At 28.7% G+C, this 13013-nt stretch overlaps 1 protein-coding gene across 1 annotated transcript in view; it reads left to right on the top strand.

Annotated features, from left to right (window-relative positions):
* LOC145286103 (large neutral amino acids transporter small subunit 1-like) overlaps positions 1–11963 on the top strand; it is a 111320-nt gene extending 99357 nt beyond the window's left edge. The window contains exon 11 of the mRNA XM_080134795.1: positions 2259–11963. Coding sequence (XP_079990921.1) covers positions 2259–2323 — 65 coding nt within the window. The 3' untranslated portion in view covers positions 2324–11963. The remainder of the gene's footprint in view (positions 1–2258) is intronic.
* Positions 11964–13013: the final 1050 nt, after the last annotated feature.

Here is a 13013-nt window from a genome sequence, read left to right as displayed (position 1 = left end):
CAAGATAAGTTACTTTTCTACCAAACTGGATATATTTTTCGTGTTTTTATTCAATGTAACATGTTTATTCAGCTCGAAAAACATACATTGTTTATCGATGTATCGAAAAATTCAAAATGGCGCCCGACTCTCTCTTTAACACGGTAAGTTCGGGAAAAGGTGTTATAAATAATAAACTAGACAAAATACTATTAAAAACCATTGAATATATGTCAACCTATATCACGGTAACATATATTGAGCGAGTTTCTAACAGTATGTTGTCTAGTTTTATATTTATAGCACCTTTTCCCAAACTTACTGTGTTAAAGAGAGAGTCGGGCGCCATTTTGAATTTTCCCATATATCGGTAAACACAGTATGTTTTTCGAGTTGAATAAACATGTTACATTAAATAAAAACACTGAAAACATATCCAGTTAGGTAGAAAAGTAACTTATCTTGCCTTTGATAACATTTATTTGTTATATATTTGTTTTTTGACAACTTTTTCGAATCTATGTGTACAGTAATACAAACCCCAATTTTTATATAATATTTTTCAGTCCGTTCTTTTAATAATAAATAAAACTTTTCACTGAGTATTTTCAAATATTTTAAAGTAAGCATTTTTCACGGCAGTGTTTTTTTTTGTTTTTTTTTACGATTGGTGAATTATCAATATTTTAGCACGGGGCGTAATTCATTTCTTTGAAATATATTTAAAACTTAAATTTTTTGTTTTTTATAACATTTTAACTGTAAATGATTTGCATAACTAGTTTGTTTTACTGTACACATAGATTCGAAAAAGTTGTCAAAAAACAAATATATAACAAATGTTATCAAAGGCAAGATAAGTTACAAACATGCCAACATTTTTCTTTTTAAAATATATTGATAAACATTGTATGATTTTCGAAGCGATTACACATTTTAAAGTGAGTAAAACCACTAAAAACCTTCCCAGATAGGTAGAAGAGTAACGTATCTTGCCTTTGATAACATTTATTTGTGATATATTTGTTTTTTAACAACTTTTTCGAATCTATGTGTACAGTAATACAAACCTAAAATTTAATTTAACTTGAAAATAATATTTAAAATACACGTGCATACACTGCACAAGCACCCTTATTTATTATAATAATAAAAAAACTGGTGTAGATGACATCGACTGGTGCCACACCACACCAACTAGTTGTGAAGGGTCAGGGGGGATGGAAAGACAAAGGTGAGATAGTACTGACCAAATCTCCACTGGAAGTGTGCAGTTCAAATCTGGTACCTTGGGGAGGCAGTTTGTCACCCAAACCCCAGGAAACCCCAATGGCCGATGCCAACGAGAAATCAGTGACAACGGCTGTTGCGATAACATGCAATCATCTGCACAAGTGGTCAAAAGGTGGAGAACACTGGAAATCTGGGGAGACTTGTTGTCACTTGGTCTCCAGGGAACACCACAGGTTACTGCCAGTGAGCAATCACTGATGATGGCTTGTGAGACAACTAATACGCTACACGTTTTGATGAAAAACATGGGAAAAAAATGGACATAGAAGAACAGAAAACCAAAACTTTAAATATAATTTCTGTATTTAAAGTAATAGTTATTTAAATATTTCAACATATAATCTTGTGGAGAAAATCCAGCTTCCCAATAAGGGGCACTCTGGATAGGAACAAAAATAATCTTAGTCATGAAAGATTTCTGCTCCACCGGCCGAAGACAGAAAAGGTAAAGTGTAGTATCAAAACAGATACTACACTATGATCTTGTTCCGAAGGCCAAAAAATATTTGTTTAATGTTTCTTTAATTGTTTGTTCCCTAAATTCATAATTCAGTTTTATCAGTATTAAATTGTATATTGCTTTAAAATTACTTAATTTTACATAAATAATGTTTATATTTTATATTGAATAAATTCAGTTTAAGTAGGAATCGAACTGTGTTCCTTTTTCTTTTTAAAAATGTTTATTTGCTCTTTTTCAAATGGCCCTCATATAGTACTGACAGTCTGACAAATCTTACCTACATTGCCTGCAGACATTTTTCAGTTAACAGGCCTTCTTCTTACTCTCGGTGGCCGTGGTTTGACAGACCAATAAAAATAATGTTTCAAACTTGGATTCGACAGACCAATGAAAATGATATTTCAAGCTTCAGTGTGGCAGATCAATGAAAATGATATTTTAAACGATAAAAATGACATTGTAATTTTATTGTGATGAATTTCAAAATGTTTATAATTAATGTGATATTTTTTCTTTCTTGCAGATCGGATTACCACAATGTTGCAGAAATTGCTGATGGTTGTTCCAGAAGATAAGAAATTTGGTTAAACTCAATTATCAAGTACCTAATGCTTTGTACATGTCAGATGAGAAGACAAAAAAACAAACAAAAAAAAAAAAATGATCATCGTTTCTATCTTCTGATCTCAGCATTCTTTAAAAAAATTTTTTTTTTTAATATCATTCATTATATACTAATATAATGTATACAATGAATATTCAGTTTGTACACATTTATTTAATCTAAATTATCACCCTTGACTAGACTACATGCGTATACATAATATACATACATATGCCAGAAAAAAAAAAATCTTACATAGGCATTTAAAAGCCTTTACCTTTTCTGTTACAAAAACTTGCATTCCAAAAACATACATCTAACATTCTATACATTTTCATAAATTTGACTAAATCTTTAACTTCTATCACAAATAATTACTTTTTACTTTAAAATAATAAATTTATCATTTACAATGTTTAAAATCTGTTGATAGCTGAAAGATAATTACAGAATTTTATGAATTAAATGTTAAGATTTTTGCAAGAGGAAGGACGATAGATGGGCAGAAAATCAATCTGTAATCATTTTAAATATCTTTTAAGCCAAATGAGTTCTATTTACCTGGCATTGCCCAGGTAGAGACATATCGCTAGTGGAGGGCTTAGATAAAATAATTCAAAATATAATTTTCTTTGGTGATTGTGCATGTGGGGATAGATGAGTAAAAGTATTCAAGATTACCAAATGAAATAAAAATTACTTTTCTACCTACTTATGTCCTTGAAACCGTTTTTTTATCCAGTTTAATTTTTCATTAAAATACGGTCTAGTTACTATCAAATTTCAACAAAACTGACTTCAATTACCAAAAATCGTTTAAATCTGATAACATTTTTTTTCTATCTTCTCTTTTCAATTAAGCAAAAAAGTAAATTCTGTTGCTATTGGATCTGTTTGTATATTTGTTCATCTTTTTTCATCAAAAAAGATGAAAAACTCATCAATCAAGACTTCGGTGATTTCTGGAAACTGGAGTCAGTCATGTTCAAATTTGACCTTGCAGATCGTATTCTAACAAAAAATAAAATTAAATAAAAACAGTTTCAACAAAAAATTGTGCATGTTGGGAGAAAAGCAACTTTTATTGTGTCTGGTAAAAATTATTATTGAATATATTTTTTCACCCTTTTATTCCTAGCATATCGCCAGATATGTTTTTGCTTGTATTTAAAATAATTTTTAAAAATTCATTTTTTTAAATAATAGTAAATTAACAAAAAATAATGTAATCCGTATTTATCAAACGCATACAGAAATAAAATATTTCCAAAAATCCAAGGGAGATAATAAGCGAGATAATTTAAATTCGAACTTCTGCTGCATTTTTTTAAAAAAAATTTTTATTTTTTACTTACCTGTTTTTATGGCTGTAGATTGAAAAGCAAATATAGATTGGAAAACAGTTTTATATATTTAAAACCAGAAAATATTTTGCCTTTCACTGTCTCACAAAAAATCTGTTTGGGAAAATAATTTCATTAATATACATGAAGCCGAAATGATGTTACTGAAGTGCACTTGTATGGCATCAGGAGAGACCATTCAGTTTAATTTTAGATTTTCACTAATTTTTTTTATTTCCATGGTAATTATTAAAATAAATAAAAGGCGCATATGTAGAATAACACTTATTAAAAAAAAAAAAAAAATGGAAAAATCTTTATGGTATACGTACTTGTTACATAATGGAGATATTATATTCCAAAAATCATATCAATTGATCAAGTATTTTTTTTTTTTAAGAAAATCAAATTTTACGCTTGTTAGTGATTTTTTTTGGCAGCCATTGATGATAAATCTCATCAGTCGAATTGAGTTGTCCACCCTTGAATTTTAATGCAACTTAAAAAAATATGGCGTCTACTGCCTGTTCCATCAGGTAGTCATAAAATTTGATTTTCTTAAATACAAAAAAATAAAAAAACTACTTGATCAATGTACATAATTTTTTTAAATATGACATCTATGTTCTTGTGATAAGTACGTACATCATAAAGATGATTCTGTATTTTTTTTGTTTTTTAAAATGTGTAATCCTAAATGAGAACCAAATAAAATATTTTATTTTTTGAAAACATTTTTTAAATTTGAGAAAAAAAATGAAAGCCTCTATATTGGCCTTTGATCGATATGACCAGCCTTTTAAAAAGAATTAAAATACTGTAAAAGAACCCCCCCCCCCAAAAAAAAAAAATCTGTAAAAAATCTCATTTTCTTTGGAACTGAAGATAGATATACAAGCACATTAAAATGCTATTTAACGTAATGTATAAAAAATATTTGGTACTTGTGCAGTTTACAGATCATGCTGAAATAATAATATTATTATTTAGAAAACCATTCTTACAATGGAGAGGTGTGGGCCTTTTAAGTATCCTGTACTTTCACCTAACAATGAAATAAACAAAAGATATGATAAAAATTGAATTTAACTTGAAAATCCGATCTAAAAGAATAAATCTAAAATGCACAATCAACAAATATTCTGATTTCAAATAACTGACACCAAAAGCATAAAAATGTGAACTTTTTTTTTTTTACCAATTGTTTAGGAATGTCTATGTTTATTGTCCAAATTTCTTTAATCTGTTTAATCAACCATTATAATAATGAAAAGATGGTCAACGACTTATTTTTTGTTTTTTAATGTAATTGCATCTAATGAATTTTGATACTTTAATCTTCCAAAGATTTAAAAGTAAAATATTTGGGTTCTTAATTAGAATTCGACTTCATTAAAAAAAAGAATACAGAAGAATCTTTGAGTACATACCTGTCACGGAATGAACACGTCATATTCAAAAGTCAAATTCATTAAGTAGGGTTTTGCTTTCTTTTTTACAAAGGCAAAGTTAAACACAGGTTTTAATTATTTTTAATACAAACAAAATCTCAGTAGTCGAATTGAGTTGTCACCCTTGAATTTTAACATATTCTGAAAGAATATGGCAGCTCCCAGTCTCCATTTCGCTTGACATAAAATTTGATTTTCTTAATTATAAAAAAACAAAAAAACTACTTGATCAATTCACATACTTTTTGGAACATGGCGTTTTCGGTCCGTGACGGGCACATACATCATAAAGATTTGTTTGTATTTTTTTTTTTTTTTTTTATTAAGTTGAATTCTAAATAAGAACCAATATTTGAAAAATGCTATATAGCCAAATAATATTGAACACTTTTTTATTTGATAGTAAATTTTACAAAACATACATTTTTTTTTTTGGAGATTGTAAAATGTCACTATAAATTCATATTTTTTAACATTGATTAATGGAATTTTTTCACTCTATAAACTAATTCACTTGTTCAATTAATATGCACAAAATTTTACATGACATAGTTTTAGGTTTAATGACATTTTTATAGGTTTAATGACATTTTTTATAGGTTTAATAGCATAGATTTTTATAAGTTTAATGGCATTTTTGTGTTCTAAGCATTTTTATCTCATCTAATTAAAATCTAATTTATTCAAATATAAAGTTTGTAATCAATTTTCACTTGAACTAAAAATGCTGTACATGTTATTGTATTTGAATTTAATTTCTTCAATTTTCCTTGTGTGCTTAAACCTATAAAAATGTCATTAAACCTATAAAAAGAACTATGTCTAACCTATAAAAAATGCCATTAAACCTATAAAAATTATGCTATTACTAGTTCGTATTTGCTCTCCTTCTGATACGGGCAAAGTTAAACACAGACATTTTTTTTAATGTGGAGTATATTCAGCTCCCCAAAAAGGAGTACTCTGGATGGGACAAAACTTAAAATTGCTCCATTCAAGAATAATGACTCTGACCAAGAACAAAAGAACAAAACAAATACTACATTTTGGTCTTAGCTCGACATAGAGGAAATTAGTCAACCAAAAAGATTTTAAAAATAGGTTCTTTTATTCAAATTTTTTAGCCATTCTATAAAGCATTCGGTAGTGAAGAAATGCTGAAATTTTCATTATATTTTGTTAGTTTTTTTTGTAAATCAATGTCTTTAGTTGGGCAAATTTGTTAAAACACAATTATTATATTCATGTACTTAGGTTTTACTTGGAGAAATTAAGTATAAAAAAATAACATGCATAGTAGCCTGTCGCAAAACTTGAATATTATTTGAACGTTTTTACATGCACACTAGCAAAATTAATGAAATTATATTCAAATACAACAGTAGGTAAAGCTTTTTTTAGTTCAAGTGAGAATTGATTAGGAAGTTTACATTAAAGTAATTTTGGGGACTTATTGAGCTCTCATTGTCTTATGTGTGAATATGCTATTTGTACAAGTTTGTCTGCTGAAAAGTATGTCAATGTAGTATTCACTTAAGCAAAGGCTTTTTGCAAATGCTTCACACCTAACAGACAAAGCTGTCAAAATTTCCACTTGAATTTATCGGCATGAAATGTCAAAGTTCAAATATCCAGTGGAATTAATTTTACTTTTTTTTTTTATCGATGGAAAATGTTTTGTGATTGGCACAAAATGATGACTCAACAGAAATAAGTAAATGTTACGCATGAAAATTGTAGCACGTTTGAACTCTGAGTAAATCTAATCAGTGCATATAGATGTTTGCTTGTTTAGCTACATTTGAATATTCCAATTTGTATGCACACTTCTCGTATAGTTTGCGTGAAATTTAAGGACCATTAGAGGGCAAATGATTTATTTCCAAATTCATAATCTTTGAGTATCACAACATAAGCCTCATACCCCTCAATATTTTAGCACTCTAGTCCATAACAAGGGCAGAGTTAGACACAAAGCCAGTTTTTAATGTGGAGAAAATCCAGCTCCTGCCCCCCCCCCCATAAACATTGGGTAATAGATTGGGAGAAAAAAATCTCAATTGCCTCAGTCTAAAAGGATTTCTCCCTCATTAATTGAGGATGCTAGTCATTTGAAATATCTCTGCATTTTTATCATATTAAACAGTGCAGTCATATGTGCAATATAGTGTAAGTACTAAATTATATCCATCAAAGGAAATACACTTCATCGTTTAGAGTTAGAATAACCTGCCTTGAAGATGTTATTGCAATAAATTTAAAAGAAAAGGTTTATGTGTGTAGATACTCTTTAAAAGAAGATATATCTTCCGTTCATACATTTTTTTAAAATTAAAATAAACTGGTTCTTGTTTTCAAAAATATACTATTTTAACCGACATTGTATCAAGCCATCAATCAATGTATGAACAAGAATCAGATATCAAATAGCAATAATTGTATGTATCAATACATTGGTGCTTGTCCAGAGTTCCCTCTATTTAAAAAACCCAAAAAATACAGAAAAATATTTATGATGTATGTACCCGTGAAAAGATCATATTACTAAAATCACATAAATTGATCAAGTAGTTTTTTTTTTTTATAAATAAAATCATTTTTTTAGCAATTTTAAGTGATTAATAGGTATTACAAGGCTGATCTCACAAGTTAGAATTATTGTGAAGTTATCTGCCCTTGTTTCTTCAATATGGAGACATGAGAGTCCCTTTTTACTTACTCATAAATTTGATTTTCTTAGTTAGAAATAAAACTACTTCATCAATTCACTTGATTTTTGGAATATGACAGTTTCATGTACATCATACAATTTTTTTTTTAATTTTTAATATAGAGGAAATTCTGGACTCAAACCAATAAATTTTTATTTTTTCAAACAAGCAAAATGTTTTTTTTTATATTATAAAGAAAACCAATGTTGATTCAAAGAAATTCCTTATTTTGTGTTTGGTGATGTATATTGAAAATTGTATACAAACAGCATTACAGAGTCGGCTTCTGCATTTGTAACATATTTGTGTCATTTTTTTCTCTTAGAAATTCAGACACAATAAATAGCTGATCATCTAAATAAAACAAAGATGGTTAAAATAACTTTATTATTTGAATTTTTTTAACGAATTTAATATTTTTGGAAAGTCTTTATTGTTTTCCTTCACGTTACACATGTGAAAAAAAAAATGTTTTCTTCGCAAAATAAATAAAAAAATAAAATAAAATAAAAAATAATCTCATGTATTTTCTACCAGATTAAAACGTTTTTTTTTTTTTTGTTTTTGTTTTTTTTGGTGGGAAAAGAAATTTCACCAAATTGTTTTATCATTTTTTTTTTTATCTGCTAAATTTTAATCCAAACAAAAGTATTTCACTGAATATGAATATTTTCAAAAAAAGTTAACTGAGCTCTCATGCTCTACTGCACGATGAAGATTATTTATATTTTGGTCACTTGTTGATGCTTGATGTGAAAATCAGTCAGTTGCTGTTTGCATGTAATGATTGGACAAACTTTGAAAGCGGCTTTATTCAATTCATACAACGTTTTACTAAAATACATTGGGTACACAAGAAGTGCAGTTGAATTACAGATAGGTGGAGAGATGATAACCAATGTGTGTGTGTGTGTGTGTGTGTCTGTGTGTGCAAGAAGCATGTGACAATGGAGATTGATGAGAACTCCGATGTGAAGAAAGTATATCTGAATGACGAAGCTGTTGATGATGTCAAGATGTTAAAGTGTGATTGCAAGAATTGGAGGCGGATCGAGTAATTTCAGGAAATTACTAACCAGTAGAGTCAACTTGGAATGTGTGTATGCTAGGTACGGGCAAAAATGGGCAGACAACGATAGGGGGACCTAGTTTTGAAAGCCGGTTTATCATATTTTTTTGTAGGTTTCCGACTACTTTTTGATTGTATTTGAAAGATTAAAGACTAAAGTTAATTTCATAAAGGAAAAAAATATTGGTACACTTGAAAAAAAAAAGTTATGAAAAATGTTTTCACGGTGAGAAGATTAAATTTGGTCAGTATAGAGAGATGTGTGTTGAACAGGAGGCTTTGATGGTATGGTCCTGTTTAAAGAATGGTTGAGGGTTTTTAGGTTAGTAGATGTAGAACAGTTGAGGTAGAAGGTTCAGTTTAGAAGAAAATGCCAAGGAAAACATATGGGAGGATGCGATAAGAATGGATTTGAGAGAAAGAGGGATGAAGACCTAATGGGTTAAAGTAGAAATCAATTTCTAAAAGTCATCTAATGCATGTCAACATATAAAACGGACATTAAACCGAATATGATGATATATACCTTGTTTTTCAGATAAATAATGGATGAAACAAATTGGTGACGTTAATTCAATCAAAATATATTGCAATATACATTGAATTAATACCACTAATGTCTTGTCTTTTGTAAACAAACAAATTACACATTTTACCAAAATATCATATGAATTAAATAAAGACTATTTCGCATAAAGAATTTTTAAAGTCATTATTTATGATACTGTCACATATGTCCCCCATCTGTTTTTAAAAAGGGGATAAAATTTTTTGAAAATCCTAAACTATATCCATTTACTGGATATATGTTCACTGGTATTTATGCAGTATAGTTAATACAGCAGAAATCAAAAACAAATAAAATATACATGTAACTTTTATCAAATGCAAAAAAATAATAATTTTTATTCTGACCTGTATAATTTTAAAGTGTGTAAACTGATTTTAAGATTTATTATCTCGAAATTTATCATTGTTATTTTTACTTAGCTAAAAGTGAGTAAATAAAAAATGGCAGTCAAAAGTAACACAAAAAAAGGGCTTACCCTATCACAAAGTCTAAGTCCATGTGGGGTTGCCAGTCAGACTTAGGGTTAAGTGATAAAATAATTCATTTTTTTTTAAAACATTTTTTAAGGAATGAAACCTCAACTCGTGCATCGGCCATATTGACTTTTTTACTGTCTCCAAAAAATGCGATAGCGACAAAATCTTATATTGAAATAAAAACTTTCAGAAGTTTAAAAGTATGCAGGTAGGTAGAAAAGTAAATTTAATTTCGTTTCATAACAGTTATTTGAAGTATATTTCTTTTTAATCCCTGATTTCTGCTCTGTTTACCAGATTACATGATTACCTTTTCATCTTTAGCAGAGTTATAACCCTGAGAAATTTAGATAGTTTTTAAATTCTGAATTTGTCAGTGCTTAAAAAAAAAATAACTGACAAGAAAACTTGATGAAACCAAACAATTACTTTCAAAATGTTAATTTTCTTCTCAAAAAAAAAAAAGATGAGAGGAATAATCACTTATGCTTATTGCAAAACAAGTCTTCTTTAAGGTACAGTTTGCCTTGAAATGCATGGTAACTCCATACACCCTTTAAAAGTAATTAGCATTTCTTATTGCAAACATTGGTTGACAATCTGTTCTCTGTGGAATGCAAATGTTGAGTTTCTATTTATGTGTCACCCCCACAAGCACAGAGATAGACATATGACCCAATTTTAATGTGGGGAGAAAATCCACCTCTCCAGAAAAGGTCAGCGGACAGAAGTATAGTATCAGAACAGATGCTACACTTTGCTTCTAGCCAAAAGGTAAACAAGGTAATGTTGAATTATGTATTTTGTTAACAAAATTTTTCTACTTATCCTCAAATTCACAGTCGATCAGCCAATGCAATAAACGAGGAAACAAAATCTTATATTTAAATGGAGGAAAATAAAAGACACTTATCTAGAATTTCACCCCAGTGATGGAAAAAAAATATCGTACACCAAAAATCATGTAAATTTATCAGGTAGTTTTATTTTTTTAACAAGAAAATCATTTTTAAGCAAATTTGACTTTTCCAATGTTTCCATCCTCTCCATGTTAAAAATGGTTTTAATCTTGATTCAGAGTTATTCCTCAAATTCCTTCAGAAAGTTTTCAAGATGACGTAAGATTGTGAGTGAAAATTTATTTAGTCATAAAATTTCATTTTCTTATTTAAAAATAAAACTACTTGATCAATTTATAGATTTTTGGTGTATAAATTATTTACATCATACAGATTTTTAAACATTTTTGCTCTTTTCATGCAGGGGATTCTGGGAAATTTACTTAAATAATCCTAATTATTTTTATTCATATTAAAGCAAAATACAATTGACAGTAATTTGAATAATATTTAAAAGAAACAAAAAAACTGTTGTCCATAACAGAAGTTAATTTCAGCTATCAATATATGTTAAGTAGATTCGAAAGGACTATTCTAGATGTTTAATTTGATATTAAATATTTATTCAAACATGGGCTAAAATGATGAATTCATATTCAAGATAATCTTGAAATAGATTTATTCAGATATCTGAATTGGATTCAGTACCGCAATCGTATTCACTCCCGTCATTTTGTGCATCAGCCTTACTTTTGTGGTGGAGTACAGCATTCAATTTAAACTAAATCGTTTGATGCTAAAACAGTTTTTTTTTTTCAAATACTGCTTGCAATAAAAGATTTTTTTTACAATTATTTTTCAGACAATGTTTTTATTCACCTCTCCTCTACACACATTAAAAATTATTTTTTTAATGAAAGTTTTATTTCAATCTGCTTGATTGGTTTAGCCAAATATGTTTTGATTTATTATTTCAGCGTGCTTTTGATTGGTTTAGCCAAATATGTTTTTTTTGTTTTAATATTAATGAGTTAACAAAAAAAATGTTTTAAAAGTCAAAATTTTTTTGTTAACACTTGAAAAGTAAACATTTACAGAAGATCGAAAACAAAACTGAAAAAATTCTTCTATTGATCTTGAATAAATTTACTTTCAATTTAATAATTGTATTTGCCTTATTTATTTAGACATTAAAACAAGTTTGACATTTAAACTATTTCCTTAAACATTTTAACAACTGCAGAAGTCAGCAAAAAATAAAAATTAATTGTCATCACATAATTATGACAGGAAGAATTATTTTAATGTGGATTTTCTTTTTATTAAATCAATCACAGCTTATTAAAATAAAGAGTCACTCGAGGATAAGGGTTACTGAGACAGATGGATTGTCAGCTAAATGATAAAGAATATTATGAGAGGATTAAAAATAATGAATCAAATAAACAAAATCTGATTACTTATTTATTTGCAGACTGTTATCCTTATCTTTATAGTTGTTGCTGTTTCACCACGTTTCGGCTAACCACTCCTCTTGCCTTCTTCAGATGATTAACTGCAATGGGATAGGAATGCTGAGTCTCTTAACTTATACACTCATTAATTACTGCCTTCCATAGTTGTTGTCTCACAACGTTTTGACCAACTAATCCTCTGGCCTGCTTTAGGTAGGATTGAAATTGCTATCTTCAGATAATACTCACCTAGAACCGTAGAGAGACTCAACGCCTTTATCCACTGCACCATGTTTTCCTATCCCATCGCATTTAATCACCTGAAGAAGGCCAACGGAATGGTTCGCCGAAACATGGTGAAACAACAACAATGAAGATGTGGATAACAGTCTGTAAATAAATAAATAAATATACAAATTATTCAACTCAAACGATTCCAATAATTAAATAATATATAAAATCTGATTTCTTATGAGGATGGCTTCTGAGAAGTATTTGTTGATATTGGATTTGAAGAACCATGTTTTAGCCTGCAGCAAATGTAATGTGTTTCACAGGTGGAAAGTTCTTGGAAAGAAACTTTGTTCATGTAAATTCTGCCTGACGCTAGGTACATGGAAAGTTCTTTTCAGTTGTGGTATTGAGACGAGTTCATGCAGTTTTATAGGAGCCAATTGCAAAAGAAATTAAGATAATTTTATTTTTTATTCATTTTGATGCTAACGTTATTCTGATACTTTCAATATCAACTATGGTGTGT

This window comes from Euprymna scolopes, chromosome 10, assembly GCF_053919585.1.
Source record: "Euprymna scolopes isolate OS-2025 chromosome 10, ASM5391958v1, whole genome shotgun sequence".
NCBI classification, from domain to species: domain Eukaryota; kingdom Metazoa; phylum Mollusca; class Cephalopoda; order Sepiida; family Sepiolidae; genus Euprymna; species Euprymna scolopes.
The sequence above is the reverse complement of the archived record's forward strand: the minus strand, read 5'-3'. Positions and strand labels throughout refer to the sequence as shown.